This window comes from Podarcis gaigeae (genome assembly GCF_964106915.1).
Source record: "Podarcis gaigeae genome assembly, chromosome: 12".
NCBI lineage: Eukaryota > Metazoa > Chordata > Lepidosauria > Squamata > Lacertidae > Podarcis > Podarcis gaigeae.
Genome location: NC_139688.1, coordinates 15,043,642 through 15,061,921, shown reverse-complemented (window position 1 = coordinate 15,061,921; position 18,280 = coordinate 15,043,642). Strand labels below are relative to the sequence as shown.

Here is an 18,280-nt window from a genome sequence, read left to right as displayed (position 1 = left end):
TGGTTCCCTTGGCCTGAAAGCGAGATGAGCGCCGCAACCCCATAGTGTCCTTTGATTGGACTTAACCATCCAGGGGTCCTTTACCTTTACAAAAAAACCTTTTTTTAAGTAAATAGAAATATTTATTATATATTAAATAGTACACACACACACAAACACACACACACTTTTTTCGGTATCTCTCAGTACTTGTGCTAATGTAACCCTCTTAATGGGGTCAGCAGACTTTTTCAGCAGGGGGCCGGTCCGCTGTCCCTCAGACCTTGTGGAGGGCTGGACTATATTTTGAAGAAGAAAAAAATGAACAAATTCCTATGCCCCAGAAATAACCCAGAGATGCATTTTAAATAAAAGCACACATTCTACCCATGTAAAAACACCAGGCAGGCCCCACAAATAACCCAGAGATGCATTTTAAATAAAAGGACATATTCTACTCATTTAGAAACACGCTGATTCCCGGACCATCTGCAGGCTGCATTTAGAAGGTGATTGGGCCGGATCCGGCCCCTGGCCCGTAGTTTGCCTACCCATGCTTTTAATCATAGAAATGGGTTGCAAAACTACTCATGCCCTGGGACCCTTCCTATTGCTGAAGCAAGGCCCTGCCTCTCATGCTTAATGGAAACATCAGAGCAAGCTGGCTGGGCAATGCAAGAGCAGGCGCAGCTGCTGGGTCTGTGTACACCACCCATTTATGCAAGTATGCACTTAGTGAAATATTTATATCCCATATTGTGTCTCCCAACAACGGGAGCGTCAAGGTGTTTAATGCCATTAAAAAAGCACAGCACACTGTAAAACGATTTAACGGACCACCACAAAACAACAGTTTCAGGGAGAACAGAAAGAAATATGGGATCCCGTTCTTTTTCAAGCAAAGCCATGGTGGAATTGAACAGTTTCTGGAACGTGTCAATATAGATGGCAGCACAAGTCAAGAGTCACACAACATACAGGAACATCAGAGGCTGCCTTATACAGAAGCATTGTTCCAGCTAGTTCAGTATTGTCCACACTGGCAACAGCTGTATTTCCTAGTCACGTCTGGGGATGCTGGGATTGAAACTAAGCATGTGCTCTTGTGTTTTGGCTCTGGCATAAGGCCCTGTTCCTCTTCACTAAAGACCTTAGAAGGCAGACATGTAAAGAGACAAAGCACCTTCAAGTGCAAACAGTTTAGGGCAAAGGTTCCCAAACCATGGGAAACATCTGGAGTGCCATAGGTTTCTCTGTCCCTGAGCTAGGTACCGTATTTTTTGCTCTATAAGACGCACCAGACCACAAGACGCACCTAGTTTTTGGAGGAGGAAAACAAGAAAAAAATATATTCTGAATCTCAGAAGCCAGAACAGCAAGAGGGATCGCTGCGCAGTGAAAGCTTCAATCCCTCTTGCTGTTCTGGCTTCTGGGATAGCTGCGCAGCCTGCATTCGCTACATAAGACGCTCACACATTTCCCCTTCCTTTTTAGGAGCGAAAAAGTAAGTCTTATAGAGCAAAAAATATGGTACATGCTACTGGTAGGGCCTGCTTAGTGGTGGTGCTTAGTTGTGGAATTCCATCCCCTTCTAGTACTAAATTTGATACATTTGATGAGCCAGGTAATGTTATTTAAAACATACATTGTTAGCTGTGTTTAAAATGTTTTATTTAAAGGTAGGCTTTTTTTTTAACAGAAATATGCCCCTCTGTGCATATCCCCCTAACCGTGTAACGATGATTATATAAAGCAGGCTCTTACAAGAAAGAAAGCTGTTGTCATTTTTACACTGAAATATAAATTAGGTATAAATTAGAAGTAATATAGATCCTGAACCTTATTTTTCATATGTTTTGGAACGGGCTCTACAGCAGCAGTCCCACTGAACACATTAGGCCTTATTTTTGTGGAATCATGCATAGGGTTGTGCTACAAGGATCTTAAATTCTGGAGTACTCGCTCGCTGCTAGCCCTGCCTTTTAATCAGGGAGCAAGTGTTAATCCGAGATTAAGACTTTAATCAATCATTCATACCAGTTAATTAATTAAAGCTTCTGGCCCTTGTTCTTTCCTTTGCTGATGTATCTGGGTTACATTGGATTCTGCACTGGTGCGTGTGGAAAATAAGTGATTAAAACGGAACAAGCAACAAACCAAATATAAAACCCATAATATTTCCAAGAATATTAAGAACCAGGCTCTGGCAATTCTTCAGGGAAAGGGACTTCCACAATTTGTAAGACAGAGTGATTCAACCAGCTATAACTGAAAGGTATACAGTACAGTGGTACCTCGGGTTACATACGCTTCAGGTTACAGACTCCACTAACCCAGAAATAGTACCTCGGGTTAAGAACTTTGCTTCAGGATGAGAACAGAAATTGTGCTCTGGCGGCACAGTGGCAGCAGGAGGCCCCATTAGCTAAAGTGGTGCTTCAGGTTAAGAACAGTTTCAGGTTAAGAACGGACCTCCGGAACGAATTAAGTACTTAACCCGAGGTACCACTGTATGTACTTTCCGTCAGGGTCCCCCAAGTTCAATTCCAGACAACAACAACAACAAGAAGGATCTCAGGTAGCAGGACCAACAAAGATCTTCACTTGAGGCTTCGGGAGTCCTATCCAGTCAGAGTAGACAACACTTGGTTGCTGTGCTTTCATTTGTTTTGAAGGAGGAGGAAGGAAGCAACGTGAAAGATCTCTGCTTAGGATTGTAGAGTTGCTGTAAATCAGAGTAGTTAGTATCAAGTACCATACTCTGACTTGGTGGCTTGCTGTGTTTCCATAGTGGCTCCTCGGCAGCTCAGCAAAACTCCTTTCCTTGAGAGCCAGTGTGGTGTAGTGGTTAAGAGCAGTAGACTCGTAATCTGGTGAACTGGGTTCGCGTCTCCGCTCCTCCACATGCAGCTGCTGGGTGACCTTGGGCCAGTCACACTTCTTTGAAGTCTCTCACCCCCTCTCACCTCACAAAGTGTTTGTTGTGGGGGAGGAAGGGAAAGGAGAATGTTAGCTGCTTTGAGACTCCTTCGGGTAGGGATAAAGCGGGGTATCAAATCCAAACTCTTCTTCTTCCTCTTCTTCTTTCCTATCTTCTGAGATCGCAAAAATAAAATAAAAAGGGATTGGTAAGCACCTGGAAGGCACAATAACAGGATAAATCAACTTGTATCTAAAGCTGCACATAATCCTACCTTGAATCCAAGAAAATCGGTTGTATTCAGCTAGGCTTTTTTCAGAGCAGAACTATTGAAATCAACCTACCTAAACTAGTCAAGACCATTGATTTCAGTGGGTGTACTCTGAGTAAAGGCTATCTGAATATAGCCCACTACATTAAAAAACAACAACCTACTGTTGCTGATGCTGCCAATCAAAGCAGATTTGGACCTTTAAACAGCTAGTGTGAGAGATGAAAAATGGGTTTTCCAGCAGCTGCAGCTGCAATATATATATAAATACTCTTCAGAGATAACCCACCAGCCTTATAAAGCAATAAAGGAAAGAAAACAACATTTCAACAGAGATCCTAATAGCCATAAAATTCCAAAAATGGAAATGATTTGCTTTCATTACATAAAGTGTCCGTTAGAGCTTCAAATAACGAAATAAACGTTGAGAATGGAAAGCTTCCCTGTTGAACTAGTCTCTGTTTACGTTTCAGTAATCCAGGCCATAAAAGCAGTGTGGTGCAAATGCTCTTTTCTTAGGAAGCTCTCAGAAGACCAAGGGACCACACAGTGCTCCCCGTATAGAATATTTACATTTTGAGCAGTGCATCTGTACCTTTGGCTTTCAGCCATGGTGGTGGCAATTTAGTCTCGCCACCTGGCTGTCAAAATATTAGAAAATTTGGCTCAAGAATGGGATGGATGGCTCAGGTGTCACTTTATAATCTTTGGACTTTAGTTCAGTAAAGTTTCTTTAAAAAACTAACAACATGGCAAGGTGCTCAAAATGTGCCGCAGTGATTGAACTTTAAAGGTAAGTAGAAACATTAATAATTTGGGAGGCCAGAGGGGTGGGGAGGTTCAGGGTATAGGAAGTAGAAAAAGATGCATAAACTAAATCGGCCGCTGTACGTATTATTTTAGTTTCATTTCTCAAAAGAAATTGTAAGATGTTGTATGTGCACTGTAAGTTTATTTTGTGCAGAAGAATAGGTTGTGGATTACTGACTTGAGGAAACAGTAACCAGGCTTAACATATAAAGGCATTTTAATATTTTCTGGAATGCTCTTTGGATTTCATTACCAAGGAATATGAACAGTAAAAGTTGTCTATCCTTTTTAGGACCTCTTTAGAAGGTAGTTGCAACAAAAGAGCAGTAAAAGATGTTTAACCTTTTTAATGCTCTTAGGCGAAATCTGAGCATATTATACATTTCAAAATTTGAAAAATGCAGTCATTACAGTCACTTATTACCAAAATGCAGCCATTATCTGACTAGCTTGTAGCAAAGAAGAAGAAAAGTTAGTACCATTGGGGAATAAAACTGGGCTAATGTGGGTAAGAAGAACCTTAGAAAGTTTAAAGCTACAATAAATTCTCTATTTCAGAGAAGAAGTTGTTGCATGCATTAATGTCTGCAGCGGTACTGTACAAATCCTATTATTTCCTCTGAACTGTTCAATCCAGTATTTTTCTTGTAAATACAGATGGGATTAGTCTTAGTGAACTGAAACAATATTAGATAATGCTGTGTTGGATAAGAGAGCTGTGGTACTTCGATCACACATTTCCAATCCAAAAGCTGGGATTCAGAGAGCAAATTTAGGTTTTGTAAGCGCCCACTTGGTCTGCCAAGGGGCGGCGGAAGGGGAGGCTGTTCTCTTAGCCCAAAGCCCCTTTAGACATGTGGGATGTTGCTTCTCAGTTATTCTGCTCCTGGCTTGAGTCTCCATTAGGCTACAAAATGCATCAAGTTTCCTTTTGATGCCTTTCCTCCCCTTAACACTTTCACAGATTTGCTTCCTCCCAACTGCAACCCCTTGTCTCCTTGTGTATTTTTGGAAGGGCAGACAGAGAGACTGTCTGCATCATCAGTGGGAGAAATCAGTGAGTCATAGCGCTCAGTTTATGAGGAGCATTGTTTCATTCGAATCTCTCTTGCCAAGATGCTGACAGGGAATTTGAGTCATCAGCAGCAAACAAGCTGTAAAGAACTTGAATCTGTAGGGTAGAATGGCTTCGGGAGGGAAGGAGAAAGGCAATCACCGATAATATCCACAGTTTGGGATACAGTTTTCGAGAAGGGTTGTGCTGGTATTATTATTTTGCCCAAATATCCGAATCTTCACCGCAGCCTTGTATAGTATTCATATTCTTGCCTGCAGGTCTAATGGAAAACTCTGTCTCCAGTCTGGTTCTTTATGTGTGGTTTATTGCAACTCAATTGTTTGGGTTCAAACTGGAGACAACTCTAGGGTGTTGTTTCCCAGGTTTCTGATAGCTGGTGCACTCACTTTATTTTTGAATTTTTTTGGGGAAGCATTTGATTTTTCACTCTCCGGCAGTAAATGTTTTGGCTGTACAGGTAGAACTTGCCTGCTGTCATAGACTGCCTTTGTACAGGTTAGACTATTTTGTCCATCTAGACTAGTGTTGCCAACTCTGACCAGCAATAGATGTTCGGAGTTTCACTCAAAGGTGTTTCCCATCACCTGCTACCTGATCCCCCCCCCCCCTTTTAACTGGAGAAATGGCAGGGGGTTCTGCTGCATGTGAAGAGTGTATTCTCTCGCTGATATATAGTTCCTTCTACTAATTCTATGCAGTGTTAAACCACAGAGCCTAGGACTTGCCGATCAGAAGGTCCCAGCTCTTGCCCACCTAGCAATTTGAAAGCACGTCAAAGTGCAAGTAGATAAATAGGTACCACTCCGGCAGGAAGGTAAACGGCGTTTCCGTGCGTTGCTCTGGTACACCAGAAGCGGCTTAGTCATGCTGGCCACATGACCCGGAAGCTGTACGCCGGCTCCCTCGGCCAATAAAACGAGATGAGCACCGCAACCCAGAGCGGTTGGAAGCAATATGCCTCTGTATACCATTCTCTGGGAATTAAAAGTGGGGTGAGTGCTGTTGTTCCCAGGTCCGCCTTGCAGGCTTCCCAGAGGAACAATCAGCCTGGAAATTACTGATCTAGGGGCTTATTCATGTGGCACTATTCTCTACATGCAAGCAGTCCTAGCTATCCACGGGAATAGACTGTCCATTGGTCATTTCTTCTCCATATCTGGCCATCAGGGAATAGATTATACCCTCCCCAATTCTTCTGCAGTTAGTGATAAACCAAAATGTAGGATCTTGCTTTCAATAACTAGTTTTATTTCCTTGTCATCCCTTCTTCGGGTTGTATTTCGGTATATGCCAGAAGTATAATTCTGCAAAGGAAAATAAAAAGTGTGGTGAAACATATGCTCTGTCCGGTTAATGTTTTCCTTAATAGCATCTTCAAATGAAAGCAGGATATCACTTTCCTGTTTGTGTGCGCACGTATTTTTAATAAACACATCTCTGAGCAAGACCTTGCAAAAATACATTGGATAGAGTTGTCTGTGCACTATGGAGGGCGAGGGGGGGGGGGAGTTCAGAAAATGTATTTTATATTTTGTAATGCCACATTGCACTGTGTATTAATGAGCGCCTAAGCACCTGCTGCCTGCATTTTCTTTTTGAAATAATAATAATAATAATAATAATAATAATAATAATAATAATAATAATAATAATAAAAACACTGCAATGAATATGACCACAGAAAGGGGACTGGGTCACTGACTGAAGTATTTAAACTAGGTGGGGAAACAAAACAGCTTTCTAATTCTTCTGGGGGAGGTTAATTCCAGTCTTCTTTGTGTGCTTTGTTGCCTGTAGTCTCAGCAGTGCTTGGAAAATTCATTTTTAAAAAGGAATTCGTTGAAGATCGAAAAAAGGAAATTAGTTCCAGTTCATCCTTTTGCAAAACCAACCAGTTCAAGTTCATCCGATGAACTTTTTTAGTTCGCCCTTGGCAAATTCTCTTTGGTTTTCAGAATGTTACAAGCTGCTGTGCTAAAGTACTGTATAGGGTCCAAAAGTAAATCAGGGGGGCACACACAAGTAAAAGATAGCTGATATGCATAATGTCAGCATAATTGTATTTCTAGGCTAGAAAAGGCTTACCCTATTTAATTTGTACCAGCCATACAAGTGTTAAAGGCACAATGCATCATCCACTTTGTTCCTGTATTTCTTGCTGCAAGCTGCTCCTGTGGGAAGAGACACAATCTCTTCAGCAGGCAAGAAAACGATTTATAATCAATATCATAGTAAAATAGAAGTCATTCGGGTTTCCTGCGATCCAGACATCCCTCTGCATTAAAAAAAAATAAAAATATTAGCAGATGTGATATGCTCTTGTCCCTCAAAGACTGCAAATATTATTTCCCAGTGTGATGTGAAAACTGTGAAATTCAGTATCTCAGTCTATTGCAGCTTTGCCATTGCTACCGCCTTACTGTTACCAAACCAAACGTTGCAAGGATGTGGAAGCAACAACAGTGGTAGAATCCCCCCTTTTATGCAATTCCTAAAGGCACCAGAGTGGTGGTGGACACCCAGGACCTACACCTGGCAGCCCTATGACCCCTTGGCTCCCACCAGGCCTTCTCCTCTGGCCTCTTTTCTCAACTACGCTTCCCTCTCCCAAGGTTCTCATATATATCCCCCAACTTCCTTCGGCTATGTGGCTCTGGGCTCTTATCCCCGTCAGTGCAGCCCATCCCACATAGATTTCCTTTCAGTAAACCCTATATGAGGTTTTAAGCCCAGGCAGACAGATAGCTATCCCTTTCTTAAAAATAAATAAATAACCTGGACGGTGAAGCTTCCTTTGCTGAGTTCTTGGTCCTCTGAGCATTTGCGGTGTTGTCTTCCATCACGTCAGCTCAGCCAACTGCTGAGAATGCCAATAATATTTTCAGCTTAAACTTTAGTGGGATGAAAGGTCTCATTTGCTCGCTTGAGCAAAGGGACATAGTTGCTTGAAGTACCTACCTGATGTCCTGAGGCTGGAATCTCTGAGGTAGGAAACAGGAATGTACAACGTTGGCTGCTGATAACAGAAGCTGATGCAGCGTCTCTAGACTGGCCAGTCCTGGTGAAAATGCTAGGAGTCTGTCCTTCTATTTACTGCATCCCTGGCCTCTGGGCTCCAGCTTCTAGTAGCTAAATTAAGAGATCCTGGTCTGAATCACACATCTAGATTCAGACCCGAGAATAAAACAGAATATGAATTGGGCTATATTGGGGCAATTGTCATTAATGAAAAGACTGCCAAAATGAAATTAAAATCCATGTCACGACCTGTGCTTAAACATTGTAATCCATTTATCAGAGCAATACACTAAGGTTCTAATATTTTTCTTCTTTTGGGAGGGCTTCATGCAGCTCAGCACATAGGGTTTGTGCATTTCGTTTTACCTGTCAGAAAGCTCATCCCAGCCGCAGTGCTGAAGTGATAGAAATGTTGTCTTTTTATAGCTTGATCGTGGGAAGTACGATGTGCTTCTGCTTTGCATTTTTGTCTTGAAATAGTGCTTGGAAGCTTAGCCAAATGTTTATATTGTCATTTAAATAGTTGACCAACAATTCCAAATCTTTTGTGTGCCCTTCATGCCTGATTAAAGAATCCCATTAATAGTTGAGGAAATGCTAATTGGTAATGTCTTTTGCCAGCCATTACGTCCCAAGTATTCTATATAATCCACTGTTGATTAACTTAATGAAGGCTGATGTAGTTTTGTGTGGCAGAGTATCTGAATGACAATGCAACCCTCTCGCTTCTTGGAATCTCCACCCGTCGGTATAAACTACTCTGGGTGTTTAGTTGCCAAAAATGTCTCCAGTGTAAATTAGATTTTTCTAGGCAGAATGAACGTAATATGCTTTCAATTGTTTGTTCATTACAATCATCAAGACAAACAGTGGCAAAGTGTACGGTACCTCAACTTAAGCAGGCAGGCTGTGTCTTCATTCAAGCTCTTATTGATTTCCCTTTGCTTTCCTTGGCAGGTGACATCACACAGAAGGGCTATGAAAAGAAGAGATCAAAATTAATTGGGGCCTACTTGCCACAACCTCCGGGTATGTAGAAATGTACAAGCAATGCATGGAGCTGTCGTGTGTATTGATCATTAAGCCAGAATATTAATGTGTATCTTTGGGGGAGATTATCTGAGGCACAAAGGAACCTGTCGCTGTCATGCAATGGATGTAGATTTCCCCACCAGCCAATTCTCATGTAGAAATGTGCGTCTCCTTGTATAATTAAGTGGTTGGTGCACATACTGGGTGAGATTTTAAATTCCTTTTGGTAAACTTTAAAGAACGAAAGAAGCAAACTATTTAGGAATAAACACTTGAACCAGAGGGCAAACATTGAACATAAACATATAAAATATGCAGACGGATCCCACAAGATTTCACTTGTGGAAACCCAGAAGTAGTGATCATCAGCAAGAATGGATTCAGAAATGAATCATGCATGCAGCAAAATCCTAGTCAATTAGGATTAAAGTGGCTTATACCTAGGCACTCCAGTGTTGCAAGGCTGTGGGCCGCAACTGTAATCCTTTTGGGGTGAAGCAAACTTTAATAGATGTGCATACAACAAATGAAAAGGAGTTGGGATGACTCCGGCACCAAGATCTCTGTTTTTTTCCTCCTGACTGTTCTTTGATGCAACGGTATATGACCTTGTACAATTGACGAGGCAGGCTCTACCGTTTTGTGAGATAAGGATAAGCAGTTCTTGCCCTTATTTAAAACATAATTAGATGGCATCAAGTTTCATTTCAGAGGCAAGATGCCTCATATTATCAAATGCTGACAGCAAAAGAACGGGGATGGCTATATCCATCTTGGCTTGCATCTCTGGAATATCCAGATAGCCAGTATCAGTGACAGTATGGTGGGCTAGATGGAATGTTGGTGAAATCCTCCATGATGATAATTTATTCTTTTTAAATAAATGGGATTTCTTTGCTTGGGGCTAGGTTGCCAAGTAAAGAGCATACCACATTAACATTTTCATTCCCTAGGCCTAATAAACTTGAACTGGGTTATTCCAAATGCTCTTTAAAGGGGGGTGGAATACACTCTTCCACTCCTGTGTACTACTGCAAATTTCCTGGGAAATGTGCAAACTGACAGGGAGAATTATAATTGGATGTATATATGTTATAAGTTATATTTATATTTTTTAAAATGGGAGTCATGTAATATATAGATATAGCTATATAGCTATATAAACACAATATCCATTTCCCAAGTTCTGGAGTGGCAGAACATGTAGCCTTGCTACAGTCTTGTTGCAGTGGAGTCATTGTGGTGGAATTTCCAATATTTTAAAACACCCGATCATTAAAAGCTTCTTTTCTCTTTGGCAATTTCTCCTTGGTTCATGATATGTTGAGACATGAGGGGAGACTTGGCAACCCCCCTGCTTTTTTCCACTTGCTGTGGCAGTGGCACCACAGGGCATTCTGTTCAGGTCAGGCTTTGAATCCACAGAGTGCTAAGACAGAGTGGTTACTATCACTACTATTGTAGTTACGCAATAGCAGGTCTTCCAGGCAGGGAGCCCAAGTCCAAGTTGAACATGTTGGCTGACTGAAACAGGGTCAGACTCATGCCTGCTTCTCACCTGAGGTGGTGAAACTTAGTACTGCGGATGGGGGTTGATATAATGAAATGTAGCTCCAATCCAAATCAAATCAAAACTCTCCACATAGAAAACAGGGCTAGTTTGAGCTAGAACTCTTATCCTTGACACCTAGCTTTTAATGTAGAATATATTTTGTTTAGAGAGGAGAAATTAATCATGTGGACACCACAACTCCTTAGAAAAAGAAAATAAAAGCTAGCACACCAAGAATAGGGAGCCTCTGATTCTTCAGATGTTGATAGGAGTTGTACTCCAACATCTGGAGGCCACAGGTTTACCATCTCTGCACTACACAGAGTATACAAAGTCCAGTGCCTGTTTCTCATTATCTTGTTGCGTTAGGGCTTCTTCTTCAGTATAATGTAGAAATTAAAGTTAGCAATTAAGTTTAAGTGGAAATAATCAAGCCTTTCCTCCTTGTTCTCTTGATCCTCCAGGTACAAGCTTGGAAATAATACTGAAATGTTTTGTTCATAAGTGCACACAGATGTATAATCAGAACTGTATATGTTGTCCAGTGTTGAGAGAAAAGAAATCTGTGCCAAGATAATAGAAATTATACACTAGGAAAACTCGGTTATACCACTTATTTATATTATTCAATTTATGCAAACATAATTTTGTCTTCTTTCCATAGACCATCCTGCCATTTTAAACACTCTGCATAATTTAATTTAATTTAATTTAATTTGCTTTTGCCAGTCATGGGAACAGATAAGGAACTGTAATGATGGGTATTAAATCCCTGATCCCAGCCCCTGGAAAACTTGCTCCATCACTGCTCTGACTTTCAAGAGCTCATCAACACTATTAACACACTTTAATACATAATACATAACCAGAAAGGCTATAAACTTGTTCTTTATAAAACAAGGTTATAAGGATGCTGTTGAAGCAAATGTTCACTCTTTTGTCGAAATGTGAAAAGGACAGAGGGTACCCCTGTTACAGTGTGTTGTTTTTATTGTGCCAACAAGATGACCATGCGTTAAAGTTACAGCCTGTTTTTTCTTAAGAGTCAGAAGTTCTTTAATGTGTTCGTAGTATTGTTCGTTCCTATATATGTGTCTCCAGTCCTTTCCAGACAAAATTGGTGTTTTCATACAATGGGAGACTCACTTTACCCTCGATTCATAAAAATGGGCAATTGATGCCTCCCGCCCCCTGATAAATTGTCATTAAATGCAAGTGGAGTTGCAGAATGGTTGGAGCCACCGTCTGCGGCCTGTTTTAATCGTTCGTTCGTTCGCCATAATCCCTTGGGAAATGGAAGCATTGATAACATTGGGTAGTTGACCTCGCATTTCAGAAGAGACTTTTTTGTTTATCTTTAAAATGATGTGGCTGAATTCACCACATAGATTTTTTTTGTGGGGGGGCGGGAAGGTTGGGGTAGGATGGTTTCCCCCTTTGGTGCAAATGTGCCCACCAGACTGACAGTAAAACCACAAGGCAGTTCCCCACTGTCCCAGCATCCAGTCCTCTTGCTGCTGCTTTGCTGACATTACAAACACCAATGTTGGCAGAGTGGGAAATTGATTCTGTGGCTCCGTACTGTAGTGTTTGTATGTGCCTGGGGTGTGTACACTTATGTGTGTGTGCCCGCGTGTGGGCTAGCGTGTGTGCACATTTCACTGCATGGGGGCAGAAGCTCCATCCGTTGCTGTAACAAATGTAAAAAAACTAAAACGTGACTTAATTAGTTTTTTTCAACTTGTTACAGCGGCGAATGGAGCTGCTGCGGTTCGGTGTAGACTACAGCACAATGAAGGGGCTACGAGAAGGACGCTGCGCACTAGCAACATTGGGGTCTGTGACATCCGGGAAGCAGCAGCTAGAGAGCGCACAGCCCCACACAACACAGCGGCAAACCGGCCTCTCTTTTACTTTCGCTTTGGTGAGCACAAAAAATATATGCATATCTTTTTATATATCTATGTGTGTGTGTTTTTTAACGAGCCTATCAAGAAAGGTATTATTTCATCTGGTTTATTTTTTTTAAGGGCTTTGGGATATATATTTGATGTGGCTAGTTGAAGAGGTCAAATAATAAAAGGGCACCCTTGATGTCCCAGAACTGTAACACACACCGCCTGTTTCCTTACAAGAAGCACATGTCTCTGGTGCAGATCACATGCGGACCCAATATACAAAAGAGCATGATCTGCAGTTGCTATTTGGTGGACCACAAGAACACCCGCATTACTGCTTCTGTTGTTGAGTGGTGAAAATCAAGTTTTATTTGTGCATGACATCACAAAGCCCCTTCTCAAAGACAGCTGCTCAACACAACTTCTGACCCAAGAACTGGCTTGGCGGGAAGGGGAGAGGAATTAAGATGCAGGAAGACATGAATGTCTATATGATGGGTTTGTTATTCCTCCATTCTCGGATCCTTTGGGATCGGCAGCACCCATGACCCCCCCCCAAAGTGGCAATAAAACGATTCCTTCCTCAACACGACATGCTGTAATGTGCCCTCTCCTTGACCCATCTCATGCCAAAACAGCTGCTCAAACAGCTTGCAGCCTGAATTTTACATTTGCTGGCAACTTTTTGGGGGGCTGTTTTGATCCCCAACTTCCTTCCCCTGTCACCCAGCTTTTGATGGTATTTTCAGCGTAGAACATACCACCGCAAACAGCTGTAGGCTCTGACTGTTCGTTGCTTTCATGTTGGAAGGTGTCAAGGACAATAAAGCCTTTGTCCTAAGACCTGAAGAATTATAACTTCCTTAGAATTCAGTGATGAGTCAAGGATGTGTCCCCCACCTCCCCTTTTTTTAACAAGGTGGGATGCTTATAGTAAAGCTGTACAGCTCTCTTTTTGATGAACCAGTGGCTAAGACTCAGGCATGTGAACCCAAAGGCCACTTTGCCTTGAACTCACTAGGTCGCCTTAGGCAAGCATTATCAATGCCAGCGTTGTCTTTGAGGTTGCTTTTAGATGGACAAAGGGGAACAAAATTAGAGAGCATTCAGGATAGGATTCCTTTTGCATTGTCTCGCTCTGGACACAATACAAAGTGCACAGCTAAATATGTGCATTTATTTATGTATACAGTACGTTCATTTTAGTCATTTTGATCCTATTTTAAAAGTACATCCCCCTGACATCTAAATATCAAGCAAGCACAGTTTGCTCAGATTAACAGAGCTTCAAGATGCACCATCTCCTGTCCTCACTGAGAGAGATCCTGCTTTGTTCCTTCTTAGGTTTGCTCCCACTATGGTGAGATCTATGGAAAACAGAGCAGGAGAGGATCCAGTGAGATATCACTGCATGACTTTGCAGAATGTAGTCCTCTGTGGGGGGGGGAATGAAAGTCCTCCCCACTCTCGCACACACTCGCTCCTCAAACGCCTGCTAGGCTTTCCCTTTCCTCCATGTAAACAGAGCCTGACATGTAGGGCCTCATGTACAGATCGTATCAGGTGGAAGCCCTCTGTGTCCATAGGTTGCCCTTACATTCCATGTGTTGCCTGGCCCTGTAAATAAGAATATATTGCTTTTGTAAACCTCATCCATGTAATTTAGCAGGTTGCAGCATTCGCGGTGCCAGGCAGGTGAGCGATGCCTCCCTCAACACCGCCTTGTTGTTGACAGCAACACTCCACTGACTTCTTGGCATTTAATATTCTGCAGTGGTTTTGTGTCTCTGTCTGCATCCTGAAGGCTTCATGTTTTTGTGCTCTGTATTACCCTGGGTGGAGAAATTTAGACTTCTTCTTTTTCTTCCTTCCTTGCGTTGGCTCTGACTTGCCCTGCTGAGTGCCTAATAGTAGTTTGCATTCCAATTCCATTGTTTGAAGGAAAAATCAGGGACAAGCCATGAAGCGATATTTATATCTCCTATTGGGGGGGGGGGGAGGCGGGAATGTAGAAAGGAGCTTTTGAATCCAGCGTCCTATTTTTACCTTTAATAACGGCAGCAAATTGAATTAGACGTTTCCCATTTTAGAGCTATAAGCCAGAGAAATGTTTGTGTGTGGACGCTCTTTTGGAAAAACCAAAAACCAAATGCTGACCACTAAAAGGAAAGCACACAGGAAGAAGAACCAATTCCAACAAGAATGAAAATGTTTATTGCACTAATTTTTGTAGATGCAGTTTTACAGGAATGTCGGCATGCAAAGGAAAAGAGTTTGCCGGCAATTTTGTTTGGTACTACTGACAGCATATATAGTTAAAGCTATGGTTTTCCCAGTAGTGATGTATGGAAGTGAGAGCTGGACCATAAAGAAAGCTGATCGCTGAAGAATTGATGCTTTTGAATTATGGTGCTGGAGGAGACTCTTGAGAGTCCCATGGACTGCAAGAAGATCAAATGCATACATTCTGAAGGAAATCAGCCCTGAGTGCTCACTGGAAGGACAGATCCTGAAGCTGAGACTCCAATACTTTGGCCACCTCATGAGAAGAGAAGACTCCCTGGAAAAGACCCTGATGTTGGAAAAGATGGAGGGCACAAGGAGAAGGGGACGACAGAGGACAAGATGGTTGGACAGTGTTCTCAAAGTTACCAGCATGAGTTTGACCAAACTGCAGGAGGCAGTGGAAGACAGGAGTGCCTGGTGTGCTCTGGTCCATGGCGTCACAAAGATTCGGACACGACTAAACGACTAAACAACAACAACTGACAGCACCTCCAGTATTTCACAGTTGAAAATAGGGACACTTTCAGAGGAGGAGCGATGCTGGGCCAATGAGGCAGAACTGTGAGCTCCTGGTTACAAGTCCACCACCTCAGTTAGGAACATAGGAAGCTGCTTTATACTGAGTCAGACTGTTGGGTCCATATAGCTCAGTAATGTCTACATTGATTGGTAGCAGCTCCAGGTTTCATCCCTAGAGATGCCAGGGACTGAACCTAAGTCCTTCTGCATGCAAGGCAGGTGTTCTACCACTGAGTATGTTCCTTCCCACCAATGTATAATATTTAAAAATGCATAGTATGCCTTTAAGTAGAAGAACTAAACCCCCTTTACTTATAAATCAGATTATATATATTTTTTGCAGAAAGTAGATAAGTTTTCAGCAATTCACAGTAGGTTGGGGTGTAGCACTCAGGTGGTATACTTTGGTGTGCAACCGGGGTATTAGAAGCGTTCCTTTTTTCACCACGGCCGGCATGGACTACCTACATTTCAATAACTGGAGTTGCTTTTTTTGTCCCCTGTGGTTCATATCGCTATAGTATCTAATTTGCCGACTGAAAATAGAGCTGTCGCCTGCTCCTAGCACAGCCACATGATGCTGTTTGGAAAGAGCTGCTCAGCTGATTATTTCAATTAGCTAGTATTTATTTTTAACTCTTTGCGAGGGTGGTGTGCATCCCACGTGTTTCGTACCCTTCCTTCCCCTGCTTACTACGACACATGCCCTTAATGTTGTCTCTCCTCAAATGCCGCTGTGCAAGACATCAAATATTCTGGCTAAAGACTCTTTGTAGGTCCTGTATATAGAACCGTCTTCCATCAATGAATGGGAGGCAGTAACATCTGGAGATAGCAGATGGGGGTCGCTGAGCTAAAGAGCTGGGGAGTTCTTGTTTTGGAAAAGCATGGAGATGATGTCTCCCTGCGCTGGTGACTGCAGAGTGAGTTCCATAGCTCACTTTTTTGAGGCATCTGGATTTGTTTGATTTGCCACCCAATCCTGTGGAAATTTACTGCTACTGCAGCCCAAGACAATCTCACACCAGCAGTGTAATCATAGGAAAATGCATTTTACCAAGTCAGATTATTCATTCATCTATCTGAGGGACAGCCAACAGGTTGCACTCCAGATGTTGTTAGACTACAGTTTCCATCACCCATGAGCCTTTGCCATGTTGGCTGAGGTTGGTGGGTGTCTAATAACTTCTGGAGGTCACTACAGCGGCTACTCCTCATATAGCCCAGTTTTGGCAGTGGCTTCCCAATGACTCTTGCACCACCACGGGTAGCATGCAAGCTCATTGGTCTGTTTGGCACATAAGACTTTATATATTGTATTGTGATTTTCAGTTAATCTGCATGTGTTGCACCAGTCTAAGTTAGAGTCCTCAGTTCTCTTGAGGGTTGCACTTCTCAACGGCTGTTCTCCCATTCTGATCTTGCCAGGTTCCTTCTCTATCCAACGTCTGTTTCAAACGAAAGCCTTGCTTTAAGGATGACGCCCAAATATCTGTAGTCTCATGAGATATATTAGTGTACCATCTTGGGTTTTTTTGGCTCAATATTGCAATTTACTCTGGCACTTGGAACAATTTACATTGCACTTGAACCTTTGCACCAACAGGTTGCACATGCACTCTTTATATTTTTTTTTGGGGGGGGGAGGGTCCCTCTAGCATAATTCTCCCTGCGTCATACGTCAGATCTCTGCCTGTGAATACCATACACCAAATAAAATATGACCTCCAGAGTTGGGATACGATCGTTCTGCCTCAATGTATAACTGTTGTAAACTGCTATGATTTTTTTAAAAAATGGGTAGTAGTATGTAATTTTTTTATATATAAATAAAAATAAACAACTGCAGCTGATCAAAGTAGATGAATTTCAGGGTCTGCATCCATGTACCTGAATCCTAGTACTGAAAACATCAAGTATTAATAGTATTATAAAATAATAATAACATAATAGTTCTTTGTCTGATTTGCACAATCCTTACTGCTGGGCAGGCTGTTAATAAAAATAAAGTGTACATAATGCAACGAAGTCTAATTCCCCCCTCTTCCTCCCCCCAATGCAGGCGTGGATCAGGCACTGCCACAAGAACGCCGAACTCCCGTTACCCCTTCCTCCTCCTCTCGATACCACCGACGCAGGTCCTCAGGGTCACGTGATGAGCGCTATCGGTCAGGTATGTGGAAAAACTGCAGAAGTGTCAGGCTGAGAAAGAGCCCCTCTGCTTAAATAAATCAGCATCATGTTAACCATGTTAATATTTAACCACTGCTTGGGGGGGGGGGGAATAAGTGCATACATACAGTGGTACCTCGCAAGACGAATGCCTCGTAAGACGAAAAACTCGCAAGACGAAAGAGTTTTTCATTTTTTTAGTTGCTTCACAAGACGAATTTCCCTATGGGCTTGCTTTGCAAGACGAAAACGTCTTGCGAGTTTGTTTCCTTTTTCTTAAAACCGTTAATACTATGGGAATCCGTGCTTCGCAAGACGAAAAATTTGCAAGACGAAAAAACTCACAGAACGAATTAATTTCGTCTTGCGAGGTACCACTGTATTTTTCTTCCCATTTTATTTGCCCCCTAAATCCCAAGATTCCCAGATTACATCATTGCATAGCACATAAGCAGAAAGCAGCCCTTTTCATGATGTTGTTGCTGTTCCATGCATAGAACTATCAGTCTCTGTCAAGTATGTAAACATTCTTCTTTCCCACCTACTTGGTAATTTTTTATCTTGTGATGCCAAGTCTTAACCTGGAAGCTTTTGCACGCAGAGCATGTAGAACCATAGAACCATGGAAGGGACTGTGGAGGTCTTCCCATCCAGGGTGGGCTTCCAACTTGCTGGATCTACTTGGTTTTTCCAAAGTCCTATCCAAGTTCTAAGGGACACGGGTTGCGCTGTGGGTTAAACCACT

At 42.2% G+C, this 18,280-nt stretch overlaps 1 protein-coding gene across 7 annotated transcripts in view; it reads left to right on the top strand.

The window, feature by feature from the left end:
* Positions 1-18,280, top strand: part of DIP2C (disco interacting protein 2 homolog C) — a 287,798-nt gene that overhangs the window by 156,987 nt on the left and 112,531 nt on the right. For 4 of the 7 annotated variants that reach the window (XM_083704608.1, XM_083704605.1, XM_083704607.1 and 1 more), the window contains exons 2-4: positions 9,034-9,105; positions 12,411-12,584; positions 17,426-17,536. In XM_083704608.1, coding sequence (XP_083560734.1) covers positions 9,034-9,105; positions 12,411-12,584; positions 17,426-17,536 — 357 coding nt within the window. The remainder of the gene's footprint in view (positions 1-9,033; positions 9,106-12,410; positions 12,585-17,425; positions 17,537-18,280) is intronic. The other 3 variants (XM_083704609.1, XM_083704610.1, XM_083704611.1) reach the window with 1 other exon arrangement.